At 33.3% G+C, this 22282-nt stretch overlaps 3 protein-coding genes across 3 annotated transcripts; all 3 read left to right on the forward strand.

The window, feature by feature from the left end:
* The first annotated feature begins 253 nt into the window (after positions 1 to 253).
* LOC112023932 (protein IWS1 homolog 1) lies at positions 254 to 6227 on the forward strand. The gene is made up of 11 exons (XM_024056557.2): positions 254 to 492; positions 577 to 1108; positions 1694 to 1813; positions 2188 to 2408; positions 2515 to 2644; positions 2746 to 2808; positions 2900 to 2977; positions 3510 to 3601; positions 3700 to 3765; positions 3879 to 4032; positions 5959 to 6227. Exons 1-11 carry the CDS (start codon positions 473 to 475, stop codon positions 6055 to 6057), a joined length of 1575 nt encoding a protein of 524 aa, XP_023912325.1. The 5' UTR covers positions 254 to 472; the 3' UTR covers positions 6058 to 6227.
* A 1564-nt stretch (positions 6228 to 7791) lies between these two features.
* On the forward strand, positions 7792 to 8516 carry LOC136071334 (uncharacterized). The gene is made up of 3 exons (XM_065782483.1): positions 7792 to 7997; positions 8087 to 8251; positions 8341 to 8516. Exons 1-3 carry the CDS (start codon positions 7911 to 7913, stop codon positions 8470 to 8472), a joined length of 384 nt encoding a protein of 127 aa, XP_065638555.1. The 5' UTR covers positions 7792 to 7910; the 3' UTR covers positions 8473 to 8516.
* Positions 8517 to 8818: 302 nt separating this feature from the next.
* On the forward strand, positions 8819 to 14797 carry LOC112023931 (ATP-dependent Clp protease proteolytic subunit 4, chloroplastic). Its single transcript, XM_024056555.2, has 2 exons — positions 8819 to 9341; positions 14102 to 14797. Exons 1-2 carry the CDS (start codon positions 9100 to 9102, stop codon positions 14583 to 14585), a joined length of 726 nt encoding a protein of 241 aa, XP_023912323.2. The 5' UTR covers positions 8819 to 9099; the 3' UTR covers positions 14586 to 14797.
* Positions 14798 to 22282: the final 7485 nt, after the last annotated feature.

Consider the following 22282-nt stretch of genomic DNA (forward strand, 5'->3'; position numbering starts at 1 on the left):
TATGAATGTACAAATAATAGTCAAACTTGTTACTGCTCAAACTTACAATTTCCTATGCTCGAGTCAATGGATTCAACAATGAAACTCATATATTCATCGTAAATCTGTTGGTCGAAAAAGGAACCCGCTAATCATATCTACATATATCTTTAGGGGAGGGACGGTCGGGGGAGAATATGGTAATCCTATATCCTAACGTGGCTTGATCACTGACCATACAATACAATACGATACAATACCTGAACCGACCTTTAATGCTATACAGATCCGCACAGTATAAGACCACAGCTCCACCTACTCTTCTTTCTCGTGCTTCTCTCTCTGTGCTCAAATTCAAACTCCATAATCTCTCTCACACTAACGAAATTTTCTTTCTTGTTGTTTTTTCGGTTGCCTTATAGAGGATTCTAAAAATTTCTCTGAGAGCAATTTTCTTTTCGCACTGAAATCTCTCTAATTCATTACCCCAATTATGGGTTTCCAAGACGATCCGTATGTATTTCTTGCTCTCTTCCTCTCAAAATTAGGGTTTTTTTTAACTTCGATTAAATGAAATAAAATTTGGAAAATTTTCAGGTTCCGTGACGAGGATGGAGAGCCATTGATGGACTTCGACGACGTACAGTCGGATCGGGAGCAATCTCCGGAGCCGCGGGGGCAGGATCTCTTAGATGACGACGATGAGGAAAACTGGCAACAGAGAGAGCGATCGGAGACGCCGGTGTACGACGAGGCGTCGTTGAAGTCCGGGAAGCCGCGGAAGCGGCTGGTGAAGAAGAGTGGAGACACGGCGAAGGAGATCGTGGCTCCGAGTTTGATCGATGAGGACGAAGACGAAGACGACGGTTTAGGGTTGAGGAATCTGGTGGGGGAGGAGGAGGACGATGATTTTGAGAGGAAGAGGAAGAAGGGAAAGGAAAGTAGTGGAAAGAAGGAAAAGAGGCATAGTAAAGGAGGAGAGAAGAGAGGGTTTTCTTCTTCTTCTTCTTCGGGAAAGGGAAAGGGCGGCGGTGACTCGAAGAGAGGCTTCTCTTCTGGTAAGTCTGGCAAGGATCACGATGGTGAGGTCAAAGAGATGTGGGACACTATTGCTGGTGGCGATTCTGAGGTATTCTAGGGTTTTGATTTTCTGTACTTGGGTTATACTATTGTCATCATGATCTATAACACCTATCAAAGAACAAATGATAAAACTAGTTTTAGGTGAAGTTGGAATTGGTTGTGACTTCTTTGTTTATGGTTTTGATTTGGGACGCGAAATCTATTTCAGTCTTCAGAGTTCAAAGCCTGTGCTTTGATGTTTTTGTTTCCATGGAATTTCGTGATTAAGATGACCGGAATTTGGTTAATTGATAATGCTCAGAGCCAGTTGTGATATGTTCTACATTCCGGCATTATATTTATCTAGTTCATTGCTGATTTCTTTTAAGTTTTTATTTGGCTTTTACAGAATTTGCATTCAGATGTATTTTGTGTGTGGTGTGTGTACAATAAATAGATTATGAAGGGCTAAACCTTTCATTTATTTGCTTTGGGAATTAACATTCTGATTTTAGTGTTTTTTTTATAAATCTTGGGACCTTGAAGATTAATTCATCATAGTTTACCACAAATCCATTTGGTCTGTATGTTGTCTATGCTTTTAGTATCCTAGTAAACATTTTTAATTATTTCCCACTCTTCAATGGATTAGGATGATCAAGAGGGTTCCAGGACTGTGGATGATGACAACTTCATAGATGACACTGGTGTGGAACCCGCTGATGGGTATGGAAGTGGTAATGAGCCGCGTTCTCCTGGTGAAGCTCCTCAGGTCAATTTTTCATTTTTGTATATATATATATATATATATATATATATTTATATATTTCTAGGTGAAGTACGGATGATGTAATGCTGCTGTGCATCTCTTTTTGTTGTTTATGTTGTTTTTTCATTTAATAAGCTCTTCCTAGAATAGCATGAAGTACATGCTGATTGTAGTTGATTCAAATTTTTGAAGTTTGAGGGGTAAAAAAAAAAAAAAAAAAGGACAACACGATCACCAAACATCGACTATATGTATTTTTCTATGTTGTTGACTGAGTAATCTGCTTATCAACTCATTCCTATTGATTGTTTGATTTCTGCCTGGTTGGTATCTTGATTCTTTTGTTTTTTTTTTGATCCATCATTGGATGCTTCTAGGCAGAAGAGGGTGAAGAAGATGATGAAATTAAGGAGCTCTTTAAGATGGGGAAGAAAAGAAAGAAGAATGAGAGAAGCCCTGCAGAAATTGCGTTGCTAGTTGAGAATGTCATGGCTGAGCTTGAGGTCACAGCAGAAGAGGATGCAGACCTTAATAGACAGGCGAAGCCTGCTGTTAATAAATTAAAAAAACTGCCTCTTCTGACCGAGGTCCTTTCAAAGTAAACAGTCTGCTATCAGTATTTTTGGGAATTCTTCTCTTTTAATAGCATCAGTAATTTGTATCTTTTAGGTTCTTATGTTCTGTGTCAACCAATCTTGGTGCAGGAAGCAGCTTCAACAAGAATTTTTAGATCATGGAGTGTTAACTCTATTAAAGAATTGGCTTGAACCTCTTCCTGATGGAAGCTTACCAAACATTAATATTCGTGCTGCAATTCTGAAGATTTTGACTGATGTAAAGTCAGAGTTCCCAGCATTTTTTGGTCTATAACATGTAGTAACAATGACCATTGACAGACTATATGTGGCCTCTGATATGTTGCTTCTGTTATGCAGTTTCCTATTGATCTAGAGCAGTATGATAGAAGAGAACAACTGAAGAAGAGTGGTCTTGGAAAGGTAGGAATGACCTTGGAAGAATCAGTCCATAACTTTTGCAGCTCGGATATTGAAGGAATAACTTTGACTGATTGACTATATTTTTGGGCAGGTCATTATGTTTTTATCAAAATCTGATGAGGAAACCACATCCAACAGAAAACTTGCAAAGGATTTGGTTGATAAATGGGTAATGTGATACATGTTTCAACTCCTAAGTATATACATGTTTTAATCTACTAGTGTTATTTTATGTCTTCCTCCACCTCATTCAATTCCTTAATTTTTAGTCAATTGATTTTTTTTTACGAGGGTTCCTATTTCTGTTGCAAATTTCTGATTCTTATGTTTTCGGTCAGTGGTTGCATTTTTGTAATACTTTTATGGATTTTTTTTTGTAAGTAAGAATGAGTTTTTTTTTTTTCAAAAGAGACAATGTTTTTTTTTTTTTTTCCCAAACAACGCAGTCTCTAAACAATTACAACTAGAAAAAGTTATGTACAAAAAGGCAAGGACTATAAACAATACAAGAGAATCGCCAAACTTCCCTGCGTGGGACCACTCATATATGGAACGAATGAGGTTGCTAACAACTGATTCCACATATTTTCCATGTTTTTTTAAATGTAGTCTCTTTCTTTAACAACCCATGTAGATCTGTAAATGGGTTTCATATTGTATTCATTAATATTGAATATTTATTTTCATTACTTTGAGTGCAGAGTCGACCAATATTTAATAAGAGTACTAGGTTTGAGGAGATGAGAAATGTTGATGATGAGAGGGTTCCATACCGGAGGCCACCTGTGAAGAAGTACTGTTTGTGAACTCGTCTGCATATTTCTCCAAATTTTTGCTTTCACACGCAAATTTATATATACTTATGTTTAATTTTTATTCTAATTTTGGTAGGCCGGCTAATAAGGCTGCTGGAATGGAATCTAGAGACGGTGATCTTGGTTTGGATGAATTCTCACGGTATGATGCAATGACAGACATATATTTGCTCCTATGCGCCTTAATTTATTTATATTTGTGCACAATTTTCCAACGCCATATCATATTAGATGTTAAGTTTTATTACACTGCAGGGAACGCAAGTCTGGCCAATCATCTTCCAGGTTGCACGCTACAAGGCCAGAAGCAACTCCTTTAGATTTTGTGGTTCGTCCACAATCTAAGATTGATCCAGATGAAATTAGAGCTCGTGCAAAACAAGTTGTACAAGATCAGCGTCGTTTAAAGGTTTGTTTTCCTTTGCTGAAAAGTTAAATATTAGAATTAGTGAAACTACCTGTGGGCATCTCTTGAAGTCAGCATGAATAGAGTGATGAAGATGTTTAGTTCCAATTAGTTAGATAATTTACTCCAATTTGGACACAAATGAGTTGCTCTTGTTCACTTTTCATATCCGAGAGAAAGAGTGGTTTAAAATCATAGGGGAATATATATTTATATATATATATATATATATACATTCGATAGATAAATCTTAGGGGAATGTTGCCTTTAGTTATTACTTTTTTCTGCTCAATTGCCTATTTCTATAAAAGTCTCAATGATCAACCAATGATATCAGAAATTCTAAAGATGATGAAAATTCACTAAAGGGGCAAGGCTCACACTTTTGCCTAAATTTTACCTATGCTCTTCTGCTTTGCTCTTATAAGTTTTTGCTTATTGTAGAACATAATTTTCACCCAAAATTCCTTCTCAGTCTTAGAACAAGAGCATTAGCTTGTTGAAGTCCTAGGTTCCGGCATTAGCTTAATGGTGGTGAATAGGAATGATCTGATTTGAAAGTCGTTATATCTATTCTTTCAAAATGATTATCTGATGGCCCAAATGAATACGGTATTCATGAAACTTTTCCAAAATACTTCTCTTTAGAGAATCCAGTGCTTTTATGGGTTACTGGTTAATGTCAAGCTCTGATTTATTTATTTTTTTGGGTTCAAATTTGTTTCTTTAATGACTTCATTTCTGTGGGGCTGAAAATGAAGGGAGGAGGCTTGTACCTTGGGGCTGGTAGAAATTTTAGTTTTTCAGCTTACAAGCTGTGTACGAAAATGCTGGACCCCTAGACATTATTATGCTTGTGCTCTCTTCTAATTGGTAAACTTTTTGTAGGAGGGCTCAAAATTTGACAATTCGTATTGTTAAAACTAAAGTGAGGCCATTTGTGCTTTGTTTGGAACCCCGTAAATGTCAGAGAATTTTTATTTTGTTTTTTTAATAGGTTAGTTTCACATGCACCCTAGTTTCACATGCGTGTGGTTTGTGAATGACTGCATGATTTGTATAACTAAAAGGACAAAATTTAGCTACAAAATTAGTTGTAACCTAAGGTTACTACCTTACTCAATAAAATAAACATTACTATATATTTTGGAAATCTAACTGTTGAATTGTATGTTCTTTATGATCTCAATACACGTCAAATTTTGTGTCAATTGGATATCTTTAACTATATAATCTATAAATTTATATTTTATGCATAATTTTAAACTACAAAAACTTACAATTTAAATAATTTATTGATGACATAGCTATTGATTTTTAATTTTTTAGAAATTTTGCAAGTATGGAGAATATAAGAAGAAGATATGATTCAATGGTAGATTTGTCAAAATTCACCTTCAATAAAAAGACATTGAGTAAGGTTGTAGCCTAAGGTTATAACCAATTTGTAGATAAACTTTGTTCTAACTAAGGAAAATCTAAAAATTTGAGCCGTGTGAATGACAATTTCTTGATATCTTGCATATGCAATCCTTTCCCCCTCTTGTACTACTCTTCTGGGCTGCTAATGGATGTGGTTTGTGACTATACGTGATATAACTAAAATATAAAAATTTGAGCTGTGTAAATGACATTTTCTTGATATATTGATATACAATCCTATCGAATCATTTTCCCTCTTCCTTTTTTCATTGGGATGGGTTGAATGATTTGTTGGACCAATTTGTAACTTAATCTGCGTTAAGATGTATATTAATGAACCTCACAAGTTCATTATCTTTGGTGTGATTTTCCCTAGGCGGCAAGTTTGCTTTGTGAGCATGTGTATGTCTGTGTAAGTAGGAGTACACGTGACTAGTTTTGCCTATATGCATTGTGAATTCTTTGATTTTATTTTTCTAAACTCAGATTGCAACTTGTTAATCTCAGATGAATAAGAAGTTACAGCAATTGAAGGCACCAAAGAAGAAGCAACTTCAAGCCACAAAACTTAGTGTGGAGGGTCGTGGTATGGTCAAATATTTGTAATGTTACAACTCAGTTACCAGGCAAAAGGGTGCCATGGAAAAAATTTTATATTAAATATTCAATTTTTGTTGCCTTTATATTATTGGAAACATTTTGTTCCTTTAATCTCTATATGTTATTATTGAGAATCGGAGGCGTAATGAAATCTCTAACCTCATCCTTTAATTAAATTAGGTTTCTTGAAAAAATAGAAGGTCTAAACAGAGACTAAAAGAATAAACTATCATTTCTTTTCTTATCTCAGCTATTCTTGTGTTGTCTCTCATTTTATGATTAGGCTGCAATTTTTTAATACATTATTGCCAAAAATTTTAACTAACAAATTTTACTAAGGTTATTTATAAATGTTATGTGGTAAAACTTGTAATATCTTAGCATTCTTCATGTGATAATTTAACTATGGAAAAAAAATAAATCTCTTGTTTAGTATCTATTATTATTCCCTTGCGTAAAGTAGAGGGTCTTTTGGATGCCCATGAGAATAAGGAAAGAAAATTGATTCTTTAACCTTGGAGGTGGGGTTGTTTGTGGAACTCTAATTTTGGGGCAAATTTTGAGGAGATATTATTTTAAGAATAATTATTAAATTTGTCAATGTTTTGAAACTATTTGAATATCTACTATATTTTTAAAATAAAAAAAAAAGTATTTTTTTTTAAAACAAGATCATTTAAAATTCAGCCAAGTCAACTGAAATTATATGTTTCTAGAATATAATTTAAAGTAGAGGCTACATTCTCAAATAACTCAAAATAGTATCATTTTAAATAATTAATATTAAGAAATTATTTTACAAAATTCAGACTAATTTTGGGAATGAAAGAATGAAGTGTCTGTTTTTGTGAAAAATACATCATATATCGGATATAAGAGTTCTCCCTTTTATGAGAGGTCTACCTTCATGTGAGAGAGAAGACTCATGTACTATCTCTCATTTTATGATTAGGCTGCAATTTTTTAATACATTATTGCCAAAAATTTTAACTAACAAATTTTACTAAGGTTATTTATAAATGTTATGTGGTAAAACTTGTAATATCTTAGCATTCTTCATGTGATAATTTAACTATGGAAAAAAAATAAATCTCTTGTTTAGTATCTATTATTATTCCCTTGCGTAAAGTAGAGGGTCTTTTGGATGCCCATGAGAATAAGGAAAGAAAATTGATTCTTTAACCTTGGAGGTGGGGTTGTTTGTGGAACTCTAATTTTGGGGCAAATTTTGAGGAGATATTATTTTAAGAATAATTATTAAATTTGTCAATGTTTTGAAACTATTTGAATATCTACTATATTTTTAAAATAAAAAAAAAAGTATTTTTTTTTAAAACAAGATCATTTAAAATTCAGCCAAGTCAACTGAAATTATATGTTTCTAGAATATAATTTAAAGTAGAGGCTACATTCTCAAATAACTCAAAATAGTATCATTTTAAATAATTAATATTAAGAAATTATTTTACAAAATTCAGACTAATTTTGGGAATGAAAGAATGAAGTGTCTGTTTTTGTGAAAAATACATCATATATCGGATATAAGAGTTCTCCCTTTTATGAGAGGTCTACCTTCATGTGAGAGAGAAGACTCATGTACTTGATGTATGATATATTTCCTTTTGCTTTTGGGGGAGGGGTGGGGGAAATTTTTGGGCAATTCTTGAGACGTGCAAATAAAATGGGTTAATGCAATGTAATCTAAAAAAAAAAAAAAAAAATACACTTAGCCCTTGTGTGCGTCTCAAGATGGGATTAAAAAATGCATGCATGCTGTTTAGGATGAGGCGCTTCAGGCTTTTCAGGATGAGACGCAGGAGGGTGCTGACCGTGCCGCTGTTGATGCATTTTTGGATGAGATGCCTCAGCATTTTAATTCCATGGAAATTGGAACTGCTGATCCTACTGCCGATGATACAGTGACTGTTTCTAGACACAATTTATCGGTTTGTATAGAAAGCTAAAATCTTTTTCCATGAAAAATGTTGAGCTACTACTTTTAAATTTTTTCTTGTTTGCATAACTTTGTGTGTAGGATGAGGTGCTTCAGGCTTTTCAGGATGAGACGCAGGAGGGTGCTGACCGTGCCACTGTTGATGCATTTTTGGATGAGATGCCTCAGCATTTTAATTCCATGGAAACTGAAACTGCTGACCCTACCGCCGATGATACAGTGACTGTTTCTAGACATAATTTATCGGTTTGTATAGAAAGCTAAAATCTTTTTCCATGAAAAATGTTGAGCTACTCCTTTTAAATTTTTTCTTGTTTGCATAACTTTGTGTGTAGGACAATATGGGGGACCCCCTGTGTTCTTCTTTTGAGAAAAAGCTTCTTATCGTTGGTTTGGATGGATTGCTTCTCTTTCCGTCCTACAGACAACATAAAGACCTTTGGTTAACATCAGCCATATTAACATGAGCATTTAAGAAAACATAAATGTAATACCAAGTTGTTTTTTAATATTCAAGACTTTATATATATATATATATATATGAGATTAAAATCTTACACTATCTTTTATGTATATATATGTGAAACTCTCTCTTTAAAACTTAAACCTCAATTATCACCCAAAATCATTATGCACTTTTTGAATACATAGCTAAAAAAAAAAAAAAAAAAGTTGTAAAAAATGGATGGAAATTGAAATATATATAAAAGAAAGAAAGAAAGAAAAAGAGAAAAAAAAAAAAAAAAAAGGTCATCAGCTCTTAGAATTAAAACATAGATAATTTTTATTCACAGTTTTAGGGGCTTTGATGTAACTATCAAATGAATCATGGGCCGTAACAAAAGGGCATCCCAATCCAAGGGGTTGCTTGCTGCTTGCTCTCTCTTTCTTTTGCTCATCCTCCAAATCTCTCTCTCTCGCTCTCTCCAGTACAGTAGCAAGTAACAACGCCATGGAATTGCTCTCATCTTCCTCATCGCTGTGTTCACCTCATTCCTTCTTCGTGTCCAAACCCAAAGTCTCTCCTTCCTCGTGGTTCAAGCCCCCGCAAAAGCAAAACCTCGACCAAAATCTACTCTTCTTCTACGTCTAGCATGAGAGGCAGCAGTCCGAGTCCAATTACTATTATTAAGAATAATAGTGAGACGCAGGCAATGCCCGCGAGAGGAGAAGCAGACGCGATGGGGCTGTTGCTGAAGGAGAGGATCGTGTTCTTGGGATCCCAAATCGATGACTTCGTCGCCGACGCCATCATCAGTCAGTTGGTCCTCTTGGATGCTCTCGACCACACTAAGGATATCCGTCTTTTCATCAATTCTCCTGGTGGCGCTTTGAGGTTTCATTTTTTTTTTTATAAATTTTCCATTCAAAATTTCCCTAATTATAGGTTTAAACTTAGTGATACGAAGTTCACTCTCAATTACTCTGTTTCTGTTAGAATTTCATTTTTATGCATTTCTATATAATAAATGGGCAAGTTATAACTTACCCACGTGCTGAAATTTAAGTTGCCTATATGTGGATTAAAATTTGGTAAGTGTTCCGGATTCTTTTTTACCTTGTATTTTTATGTTTTTTTTGTGTGTTTGGAGGAGAGAAACATAAAAGTGAAACAAATCACATATTTAGCTATGTTTTTAACAGAGATGGGTTAAGAAAATCTAACTGAACTAACTTTAGGTGGGTAAAATATCAAATTTTAAACCACATGTAGGCAACTTAAATTTCATCCAAATCACATGTGGATAAGTTGTAATTTGCCTATAATAAATGAAATGCATTTTTTTTTTTTGGGGACTAGTTTCTTGGTTTTCGTTTTGTATTTCTCATGTTCTGAAGCCAAATTGACAATCCCATCATACTCCATTTCAAAAAAAAAAAGACGAGTTTGTCTACAACAAACAATAGGAAGATGGCTGCATGTGCTCTCTTCATTTGTTATTTTATTGATAATTCAATAGTTGGAGGAGGGGATGTCTTCCTTAGAAACACAAGGAGGTGGCAATCTCTCTCCCTCTCAATTCTGACTTCTTGTTGATTTGTCATTTGATGTTATCGAGTTGATGTGGAAGTAGGAGTAGTTCTTGTGGACACTGAGGGCAGCCTTGGAGAGGGCCTGGGGCTGGAGAAGGCAGTGAAGTTGATGAACTCTGACCAAAGGTGATGATGTCATGTGAGAGACTGTGTTGGAGAAGGTGCAGAAGGACAGCGATTGGGGCTTGGAATTCAGTGGTAGTTCTGGGGTTTGAGATTGGAAGTATAGATGGAGTTCAGGATGACAACATAGTTGTTTAAAAAGAGTTTTATAAAAAAAAAAACAAAGATTGTGATTCGTTACAAACTCATTGCTAGCTTTTGCAAACTCATTACAAATTCACTGTTGAAAGTGTGATTCGTCATTTTCCTTGATTGAGTTTTTGTAAATTTTGCTTTTTACTATTAGTGGTGAAGATGTGATTGATTGTTCAAATTTAGAGTTAAAAAAACAAAGATTTTTGTGTCTGTGTGTTGGGCAGTGCATGCATTTAGGCCTTGTATTGGGATTTTTTTTTCCTATTACTGTTGAGAATGAGATTTTTTTTTTTGTTTTTTTTTTTTTTTTGTTTTTTGCTTGAGGATAATTGACAAATANCCAATTCTTACTCCATACTCATGAGTGACTTTACATTCAGCTCAGGGGTTCAAATGAACCCCCTAACTTGATAAAAAAAAATTATATATAATTTTTTAATTTTTTGTTTTGTACTCTTTAAAATAAAAATTTGAACACCTTGACTATAATTTTTTTTTAAGCTCAACTGAAAATAAGTTTGAATATGATTATCTTAGCGTTACTTTCACAATAAATAGAGCTTTGTTTTTTTAAGTGACAAGTTATAACTAGTTTTTATCTTAACCCATAACTGACATTATATTTTTTACCCATTATTAACAACTTATCACTTGGATTTTACTTCAAAATTGTTGTGTTAGTTATATTATTCTTGAAATATTTAATTTTATAAGAAAGAAAAAAAAAGTTTCAATTGTTTGCAAAATTTGAAGTAACCTCCCAAACGTTGTATAAAGCAGATTGCAAAGAAAAACTTCTAAAGGATCTTGAAGTTTTTAAAAGATTCATATAAAATAACTTTATGTTATCTAATAACATATATTCCTCAAATCTCTTAAATTTAAGACCTTACATTCAAAATTTCAAATACAATTGTAATAGTTCACATTAATAAGAAGAAGAATTTTTTTTTTTTCATTTCTACATGCGTAATATGATATTTTTTTAGTAAACAATAATACATATTAGAATATACACGAAAATAGTAATATTAATATTTAAACTAAGTTTATAATACATTGCATTAATATTAAAGAAAATGTATATATAAAAAAAAAAAAAACCACAAAAAGACAACCAAATTACATATAAAAAATGTGAACTAAAAGTTGACAGAATAATATATATTTCAATTAAAAAAAAAGTAGAATATGTAAAATTTCTCTTTTTTTTAGAAGAAATGTGTCTTGAACTTTATGGTAAAATTTCTAAGTACTATAAAATTTACAGTTCTCATATGAGTTATACTAACCTAACAGCAAAATTCAAAACAACCTAAAAATAGAAGCATCACCCAAAATCATTATGCACTTTTTGAATACATAGCTAAAAAAAAAAAAAAAAAAGTTGTAAAAAATGGATGGAAATTGAAATATATATAAAAGAAAGAAAGAAAGAAAAAGAGAAAAAAAAAAAAAAAAAAAGGTCATCAGCTCTTAGAATTAAAACATAGATAATTTTTATTCACAGTTTTAGGGGCTTTGATGTAACTATCAAATGAATCATGGGCCGTAACAAAAGGGCATCCCAATCCAAGGGGTTGCTTGCTGCTTGCTCTCTCTTTCTTTTGCTCATCCTCCAAATCTCTCTCTCTCGCTCTCTCCAGTACAGTAGCAAGTAACAACGCCATGGAATTGCTCTCATCTTCCTCATCGCTGTGTTCACCTCATTCCTTCTTCGTGTCCAAACCTGTTGTTGTTGTTGAGAAAAACAGTTATTATTATTATTATTATTATTATTTTGTAAAATAAATGCATTCTCCAATGGCATAACCAAAACAAAATTTCATTTTGGACAATTACTTTTTAGTAAAATTTTTAGCATAATACCAAACTCTATCTAAAAAAAAAAATCATTATGTCATTATGCATTTTTAGAATGCTTTCTGCCATGGCTACTGCAATGCTTTTGTTGTTGGTAAACAAATTTTGGATTCGATACTCACTGCCAATGAGTGTTTCTTTAGTATAAAACATAGTGGCTAGCATGGGTTGATTTGTGATTTGGATATTGAAAAGTTCTACAATCATATGAATTGGAATTATTTGATGTATATGTTGGAAAGACTTGGTTTTGCAAGGATTGGAGGAAATGGATTTGCCTTTTGTATTTCAACAGTCCAGTTCTCAATTTTGGGTGAATGACTACCCAACTAGCTTCTTTGATAGTTCCAGAGACTTGATCAGTGTTGCTAGAAGATGCTCTTAAAGTGCGAAGTGAATTGCCCCAAAGCATAATAAAAATCTCTTTTCTATTTTTTCCCTAAACCCAAACTTTAACCCCTAAAACCCTTTGCATAAAAATCATTACTTTTTACTACTTATCAAAAAAAAAAATAAAAATCATTACTTTTTACTATTTTGGGGTAAACCATATACATTGATGGTTGGTTTTTTTTTTGTACTGCACAAGAGAATTTTATAAATTTTTATGTTTAAATTCTTATATGATTAGTTGATTATTGTACTATATATTAATTATTCATTTTTCTGCCTTTCAGGGTTTATATGTTGTTTTTTAGGAAACCTATCATCGTTGCTGCCTTTTTTAGGCTGCATCAAGTTTGTTTTCGCATAATTTGTGGTGTGGAGGTTCTCCTTTGTAAAAAAAAAATCCCAATTTGTTCGCCCTAGCTTTAGATAAGGAGACTGCTATTGCTTTGTATTTATGGAGATTGGAGGAGCAAGGAGCACATATGAGATCTCCAGGATTAGGGTTGGAATTTGTTGTTATATATAAATCTTCTGTACTCTAACATCTTGATGTATTAGTGGATACTATAATCTGGTTATTAAGAGGAAAGTGGGATTCTGGGTTTCCTTAGAAGAATAGATGGAAGTTAAGGTTTCTGTATTCTTTGGTTAGACAGCTTCATGGAGGAAGATTTTGACAATCTTCTGAAAAAGGGTATACTTATGGTGGATTGGTATTAAATATGCAAGGAAAGTAGGAAACAATAGATCACCTTATACTTGGGCTTAGGCATGTGTGCACTAGGCTCTCTTGTCCAAGTAATCATATTTTATTATTTTATTTTTACTTATCAAACTTCACTGTACAGTGGCAAGACAACTTTGCTCACTTGTCTTTTCTCTGTTTGGGGTTCAATAGGTGATGTCAAAGACAGTTGTTGATTTGTGCACTTGTTGGCAGGGAGTGTATGGTCGTTTCAAAAGTTGTGAAATTTGGAAGTCTATTTCATCATGTCTTTTGTGGATGATTTGGAGGAAATACGTGGACTTATGAAGGAATTATACTGTGACTTATAAAAGATGATTGGGTGTATGGCCAAAAGCCTTGTAGCTCAAGTAGCACCTCTTGGTATTTCCAACAGAGATGTCTAGGGTTCAAATCTCCCCTCCCCATTGTAACTATTGAGTTATCAAAAATATGACTGGTTGTATTTTTCAAGGTAGTTATTTTTTATTTAAATTACATACTAATAATGCTTTAGGATTTGCTTTAAAATGATAATTTACTTATCACTGCCATTGAGCTCTAGCTCAATTGGCATCTCCTCCCCCTTATATAGGTGAAGGGTGAGGTTGTGGACTCAAGACTAATCAGGTGTGTAACTTACCAGTAAATAAAAAATTAATAATTTACTTATCAAAACCTTGGAAAAAAAAAATTCAATTTTTAACCTAGAAAGATATCATCCTTTAAATTTCCATTTTTAGATATGTTGTTTTTATTATTTGCTGTCTTAGTTACCCTACTTTATCTACTTCCTAATTGTCTTTTGGTGTTATTATCTGTATCAGTGCTACAATGGCCATCTATGATGTTGTAAAGCTTGTGAGGGCTGATGTTTCCACAGTTGCACTTGGCATTGCAGCATCAACAGCTTCCATAATCCTTGGTGGTGGCACTAAAGGCAAGCGTCTGGCAATGCCTAATACACGAATTATGATTCATCAACCTCTGGGAGGTGCAAGTGGCCAAGCAATAGATGTGGAGATTCAAGCCCAAGAAGTCATGCATAACAAGAATAATGTCACAAGAATTATTTCAGAATCTACCGGTCGCTCATTTGAACAAGTCCAAAAAGATATTGATAGGGATCGTTACATGTCTCCTATAGAGGCAGTTGAATATGGAATAATTGATGGGGTAATTGATAGGGATAGCATTATTCCTTTGGTGCCTGTGCCAGAAAAGGTGAAATCAAGAGTAAATTTTGAGGAAATTAGTAAAGATCCAAGAAAATTCTTGACACCTGAAGTTCCAGATGATGAGATATACTAGCTTTGGGTGTATGTTACATGTATGACATTCTCACTGTTACTCCTTCACATCTTATTTGTCCGGAACTTTGTGTGAGCTATGGAAACTTAGAATTAAGAGATTTTGCATTTGTAGTGAGGAAAAGCCCTGTCAAATTGCAAACTTTCAGAGTGATTTGCTTTAGCTTTTGACTATTGAAAGAAAGCGTCAAAAGAAGTTGGGTTTTTGTTGCATGTCGTGTGTGGCAACTCCAATATGTCTCTCTTTCTTTTCTTCTTAGCCATTCTAGTGGTGAACTGGGAAAGGGCAGTATGGTGCCTAGACACTTTAGATTGACACTAATCGTGCAGATTCTTTTGATAACAATTAATAGAATATATTGCTGAAAGACTTCAATCTCTGTTGGGCTTCTATTTCATTTTGGGATGTCCCAAACTGAAGTCTCAATTGAAAAGTTAACGAATAAATTTCCTAGCATACCCCATGTTTTATTTAAAAATTCAATACCCTGCTTTTACCAAAATTTAAATTAGTGATAGTTGTTTTTAAAACTTGGACATTTTTATGTAAAAGACAATGCATTAAATGATGTTCTTTTACAAAGTTGGACTTTCAAAACAGGCCAAGAAATTTTTTCTGTAAAAGTGGGATTTTATAACAAGACCCTATTTGTTGTTTTGTTTTAGGGTTTAAAATTTGTTGGTTTTTATGGAGCTAGTATTATAAAATAAGTGAATGGAACTCGTATTATAGTACCTATGCACTATAACATGGAAAGGGGTTGAGGTTGATACTCTTCCATTGCGTGTACTATTCCTCGTTGATCTTTGGGTAACTAGCAAGGATACGTTCAAAACCAATTAATTTGGTTTAACACAAGGTCGTGTAAGAATATTTATTTCCTTCCCTATGATATGTTGATAACGAGCCAAGATGAATAAGGCCTCCAACCTTTTAGGCCTTCGGACTATAAATGAAGTTGACCGAAACAGAAAAGGATGAATATAGAAGATATCATAAAAGTGCCTCACACACACTTTGCTTATGTTATGTTTGGTTGGGATGAAAAGTGAGAGAACTGGAAAGGGAGGAGGGAGAATGGAGGGTGAATTATGGTTCTCTTGTTTGATCGTTGGAGAGAAAATAGGAAAAAAGAAAAGAAAATGATGGGTCTAGGGTTTTCTATCCTAGCCCACCAATTTTAATCACTACAAAATGGAGTGAAAATGAAAAGGAAAACAAGTGTGAGAAATGAAATTACAATATTGTGCTTGAAGCCTTGAAATTAGGGATGGCAATTTCGTCCTGCGCTACTTAACCTGCCTCTTCCTACTTCACCTCGCAAAGGTGCTGGGACGAGGATGGAGCAAGATTTTAACCTCCTACCACAGGGCGGGGTGAGGATGAGTTTAGACTTTATGGACCCAACTCATCCCGCCCCTCCCCATCCCCGCCTCGCCCTGCCCTAGCCTACGTTACTAAGAGTTATAATTGTAAAAATTTCATACCCTAAAACCCTACTATTTAAACAAATATATCAATATTAGTTTATTTTATTTTAGCTAACGTGGTTTTCTGCCTTTATTTTGTTATGTGTTATACTATAAGTTTTTTTTTTTTTTAAACGTTTGGATATATTATTCAATTTTTTCTAAAAATTGATTTAATTTGATGGGATAAATTTAGTTATAATTTTAAGTATATTTTTATTAATGAAATATGTTTTATTAAAAAAAAAGTACTAGTTTTAGGGCAAATTAACAAAAGTAGAATTTTACAGGGTGGGACGGGACTTCGCGGGGCCCCAAGGGGCAAAAATGGGGTAAGAAAGTTTTTTCTGTCATGTGGGGTAGGGTGAGGATAGAGCAAGACAAAACCATGCGAGACGGGGACGAAGACCTCATCCTTTAGCCCCGCCCCATTGCCATCCTTACTTGAAATGTTACTAAAATTGAATGGTGCACTTTGCTTCTTTTTTTTCTTTTTCCTTTTTTTTTTTTTTTTTTTTTTGGGGGGGGGGGGGGGGGGCCTAAATTTGTTCGGGTATGAGTCCACGGTTAGTTTTATATGGGAAGGTATATGGTACAATGTTTGTCTATTTTATTATTTNATGTAAAAATGCATTGATCCATAACCAATTGTTATAATTAATATTTATTTATATTTTACATAATTAATTATAATGTCATCATAAAAAAGATAATCTATTAAGATTTTTTTATATAAAAAAATATCATTAACTTATAATGAATTATAAGGGCATATTTTTTTTAAAAAAATTTAAAGGCATAAGAGTAATTTATAGAAACTACCTTTTCCATTGTCTCTCTCTCTCTCTTCTTTTTTTTTTTTTTTTCTCTACCAAATAAAAAAAATTAATTTTTCTTTTTGGAAAATGTTAACTAATGTCCTTATAGGATCTGTTTTAGAAACATTTTATTGGGAGAATGATAAAACAATAAATATTGTTGACAAATTTTTATATTTTCTATGAAAATTGTGTCAAAACTTCTAATAATGGTTTATTAACAATTGCCTTAAAGACATTCGTTAACAAAATTCATCTTTGAAAACAAAACCCCCTGTTCAGATGGGTTGTGGTCTCGAGCGTCAGTGTATGTGATGGAGTTTATGGAGGTTAACAAGACTGGATTAGCGGTACAGTCAGCACCTGACAGGAAATGGTCTCCTCCCCTTTCTGATTCAGTTTTCAAACTAAACCTTGCTCTTTCACAGTCTCGGTCTAAAGCTTCAGTTGGTGTGGGTTTTCTTATTCGTAATTCAAAAGGGAAGTGGCAGCATCTTGTGAGAGTGTTAGGAAAGAGCTGCACTCTCTGTGGACAGCAGCTGTGGTCATGCGTAAAGCCCTGGTATTTTGTCTAAACACTTGCTTTCCAAAGTCATTATTGAGAGTAATTTTGCTGAGTTGGTGGACTTCATTAATTCAGATAGAATCTGCGCTCTAGAGGTGGCTTGGATTTTGGAGGATATTAAGCTTATATGTGAACAATTTGTTAGTATATCCTTTGTTTCTATTCCTTTAAAATGTAACCATGCTGCTCTAGCTTTAGCTAGTGCTACAAAAGAGAATGAGGAGGCTATTGTTTGGGTAGAAGAATGCCCCTCTCTTCTCTTTCCCATGTCTGTTACAGAAAGATATTAATTAAATAAAGCTCTACTTATCTTTTCATCTCAAAAAAAAAAAAAAACATAACCCTTAATTTTTCATCTTTCTACTTTTTTATCCTTTTAACCAAATCTATATATATATATATAATAATAGGTGAAGCAGAGAGAAAATCCAATTAGATTTCAATTGGATTCTCAATTTTGCGCCACTTGTCCTAACCAAAACTCAAAAAAAATTCTAATTAGATTATAAATTTGACTCTAATTTTGTGTCATGTATTTTATCTAAATTTTCTAATTTTTGTGCCCAATAAATGATGCATTAATATTTAACACAGAAGCCAAGAAAACCACAATGATAATGCTCACCTAAGTAAGAACATCTTACTTGCACACTTTTATGGAGATTATAAATTGGACTTCAATTTCGTGTCATGTATCTTATCTAAATTTTCTAATTTTTGTGCCTAAATAAATGGTGTATTAACATTTAACACGGAAATCAAGAAAACTACAATGATAATACTCATTAGCTTAAGCAAGAACATCTCACTTGCACACTTTTATTGGTGATCTTAATAGAGTCTGGAGCTCTTCTAATCATCCAACCAGAATCAAGGAGTCCAACAAGAAAGACTATAAAAGCAAAAAATCATCTCTTTCTAATTCCATATCGTCATCCTATGTCTCCTCTTCTCTCATCTTCTACCAACTAGATCCACACACTACCCTCTTCTCCTCCTTACAGATTTCTCAGAGTAAGGCCGAGTTCAAACACAATGTTCAATTCCACTTTTCCTTACTTCACACTCTCATACATTAGCGCTTTATTGGCGCCTCCTAGAAGATTCCAAGCTCAATGATTAGTTTTTATTTTTTAATGTCCCTTTATATATTTTAAATAATAAAATGCAATATTCTTTTTTTTCTTCACTATAGCATCACTTAAATAATAAAATGCAATATTCTCTTTTTTTTATTCATTTTTTTATCTAATGCTATCCTATGTATGATAAATCAAAAAAAGAAAAGAAAAGAAAGACCAATAGCATTACTTAAATAATAAAATGCAATATATATTTTTCATTGTTTGATTTAATTCTATCATTCGTGTGATAAACCCAAAAAAACAAAAACAAAAAAATTGGCTAATAGCATCATTACAATTAACCAGTCTCGTGCGGTAGCACGGGGTTACATACTAGTATATATAATTTATTTATTTTTTTTGGTGGGTGTGATACCTCTGCTAATAATGTACATATGAAAGTAATTTTATTATATCCCTTGATAACTCATGTTAGATGCCAATAATGAAAAAAAAGCTTTTATCTCAAAATTTTAGTATGAGTGATGAGACCTTTATTAAATAAATTGACTTGTTCTTTAGAGAACATTTTTTGTTAGCTAATGTGGCAATATCTAGCTTCAAAGTTCAAAAGATCTGGCTAATTATATATACTTCTATCTAATTATATACTCTTCTTTTATTAGAAATGCAAATCTATAGGCCTAGCATAACCTTAGCTTGAGCCTACCTTCACACACCTTTGTTATTCTTTAGGAGGCATCAATCTCAGATAAACTACCCACCTCGCAGTGTCATCCCTCCTACGAATTATTGGTGCAACGATTAGACATCCTTAGACGAAAGAGTGGTCTTTCAAGATGGGTCATTGTGTACCACCACCTCCCACCTATCCTACACATACCATCAAGGCTATCACTATATATGAAGCAATCGTTTGAACCCAAACTCTCATGAATCTAATGAAACTTTGAGAAATACTAAAATTGACCTCCTAAGGGTCTGTTTGGATACAATTTATTTTGCTGAAAATTAAAAACTGAAAACATTTTAGTAAAATAATTCTTAAGTGTGTGAATAGTGCCGTGGGACCTATTTTTAATATTTTTTTGNTTTTGGTGGGTGTGATACCTCTGCTAATAATGTACATATGAAAGTAATTTTATTATATCCCTTGATAACTCATGTTAGATGCCAATAATGAAAAAAAAGCTTTTATCTCAAAATTTTAGTATGAGTGATGAGACCTTTATTAAATAAATTGACTTGTTCTTTAGAGAACATTTTTTGTTAGCTAATGTGGCAATATCTAGCTTCAAAGTTCAAAAGATCTGGCTAATTATATATACTTCTATCTAATTATATACTCTTCTTTTATTAGAAATGCAAATCTATAGGCCTAGCATAACCTTAGCTTGAGCCTGCCTTCACACACCTTTGTTATTCTTTAGGAGGCATCAATCTCAGATAAACTACCCACCTCGCAGTGTCATCCCTCCTACGAATTATTGGTGCAACGATTAGACATCCTTAGACGAAAGAGTGGTCTTTCAAGATGGGTCATTGTGTACCACCACCTCCCACCTATCCTACACATACCATCAAGGCTATCACTATATATGAAGCAATCGTTTGAACCCAAACTCTCATGAAACTTCAAATTAGAACAATAGGCATTAGTTTAATTTTGAACCAAAATTTTGTTGATATTTTTATATTTTTTCAGTTGCACTATACACGGAAGAAGAGGTAAGATTCAAACCATAAACATGAAATATTAAAAAAAAATCATTAACATAGAGCTATTACTTAAACAGTTAAACCCCCACTAACTCCATGATTATGGAATCATAATTCACGTAGTTCATAATTGATTCGTGGAGAAAGTGTCTTCCAAAAGGAGCCAAAAGTAGAGCATTATCCATGAGACGTGACAATTAGTGGTGATTCCACTAAATCCAATACGGATTAGTATTATCTTGCTGTGAGTGGGTTGTTGGACCCAAAAAGCATAATCGATTCACTTATTAAAAATAAAAACATGTTTACACTCATATATTTGAGTCTAATTAGGGCCGGCCCTAGGCCTAGGCCACTTAGGCCATCGCGTAGGGCCCCTTGCTAGAAAAAGACCCCCAAATTTTGGGGTAAAAATTAATATATTTTTTTGAAAAAATATTTTTTTGGAGATATATATATATATATTTTACTTTTAAGAACTCCCAAATAATTAAGTAATGCGAGAGATAATACAACTTTAAATAAATAATTCCTACAAATATATATGTCATTAATCACAAGAAATAATTTAGATAGGAAAATGTAAGAAATATATACTATAAGTTTTACTTCAAAGACCTTTACAAATTAATGTGACAATTAATATTGTAGGGACTCAATTTGGATTGACCCTGAATATGAATGGGTTTTCAACCCAACAAGCCCAAACAATAAATTTTTAGAGTATGGGTCCAAGAACTAGTATTGTTTAACAGGAAATGTTCTACTCATTAAGTAACAAGAGATACTTTGAGTTCATTTCTTGAGAAAAACTCTCCTCGGCTCTCTTTCAGTCAGTCTCTCTCTTCTTTTTTTCTTTTTTTTCTCAAAAAGTCCCCCCTCTATTTCCTTCACTCCTGTGTTATATACTCCGTTTTCCCCCTGTTTCCATTGTACACGTGTAGTTCTTATCTTGGGAGCTCCTTTCTGTCCCATCCAGCACCTACCGGAACTTTCAGCTTAGTGGCTATAAAGCTGCTTAGTTACTGTTCAGGTATCACCTCCACATTAATGCGGCCAGAGTGTTAGCTGGAAAGCATTTAATGTGGAGGTGATGGCCTTAGAAGATATTTGCTACCTTCCCCGATGCCCCCTTAAGTTATATTCAATTTCCAGTTCAGATACAACTTGGCGGAGTCTCCCCAATAACATGAAAGTTACATTCACCTCGGACTTTGGTGTCCTCGGACGTGTGTTATGCCGCTGTATATAATATCTACTCGTTTCTCCTATATACTTCCAAAAGGAGCCAAAAGTAGAGCATTATCCATGAGACGTGACAATTAGTGGTGATTCCACTAAATCCAATACGGATTAGTATTATCTTGCTGTGAGTGGGTTGTTGGACCCAAAAAGCATAATCGATTCACTTATTAAAAATAAAAACATGTTCCATTAATCACTAAAATTGAAGTACAACTACCTTTCCTCGTGAAACTAATGGCCTGTTTGGAAGTTTAGAAAGAGAGGAGAGTAAAGGGGAGTAGAGGGGAGGAGAGTAGAGGGGAATGGTTCCCCTCCACCTTATTTGGATGTTTTTAAAATTAGTAAGGGGGAAGGGAGTAATTAGCCCTTCCCCTTGTTTGGATGTTTTAAAAATTAGGAAGGAGAGGAGAGAAAATGATTAAAATAGACAAATTTACCCCTATTTGAAAATGGACTTGCAACATTGGTCTATGAATAATTTGTTAGATTAAATAATTATGACTATATCATGCACTATTTTTTTTTTATAATTTTTTTATGTGAATTAAATAATCAACATTAATCTATGATTAAATATTTTTTCTACTTTTTTATTATACTAAAAAAACTATCCTTAATTGATAATAATTAAAATAAGAAAAAAATGTTTAGTTTGTTTGTTTACTGAAAAAAATCAACAAAATATTGAATTTTGAGTGTTTCTTTCATTTATTATTATTATTTTTAATTTTTTTTTCTTAGTATGTGAATTTATATTGATTATATATTACACAAAGATCCACCGTGAAAAATGATA

This window comes from Quercus suber, unplaced genomic scaffold (assembly GCF_002906115.3).
Source record: "Quercus suber isolate HL8 unplaced genomic scaffold, Cork oak 2.0 scaffold_303, whole genome shotgun sequence".
Taxonomy (NCBI): Eukaryota; Viridiplantae; Streptophyta; class Magnoliopsida; order Fagales; family Fagaceae; genus Quercus; species Quercus suber.

Coding starts and splice junctions, on each gene's coding strand:
- LOC112023932 (XM_024056557.2), top strand. CDS start 473: ATGGGTTTCCAAGACGATCC. Junction 493..576: donor ATGGGTTTCCAAGACGATCC/GTATGTATTTCT, acceptor GAAAATTTTCAG/GTTCCGTGACGAGGATGGAG. Junction 3,602..3,699: donor CGGAGGCCACCTGTGAAGAA/GTACTGTTTGTG, acceptor TAATTTTGGTAG/GCCGGCTAATAAGGCTGCTG.
- LOC136071334 (XM_065782483.1), top strand. CDS start 7,911: ATGCCTCAGCATTTTAATTCCATGGAAATTGGAACTGCTGATCCTACT. Junction 7,998..8,086: donor TTTCTAGACACAATTTATCG/GTTTGTATAGAA, acceptor CTTTGTGTGTAG/GATGAGGTGCTTCAGGCTTT. Junction 8,252..8,340: donor TTTCTAGACATAATTTATCG/GTTTGTATAGAA, acceptor CTTTGTGTGTAG/GACAATATGGGGGACCCCCT.
- LOC112023931 (XM_024056555.2), top strand. CDS start 9,100: ATGAGAGGCAGCAGTCCGAGTCCAATTACTATTATTAAGAATAATAGT. Junction 9,342..14,101: donor TCTCCTGGTGGCGCTTTGAG/GTTTCATTTTTT, acceptor TATCTGTATCAG/TGCTACAATGGCCATCTATG.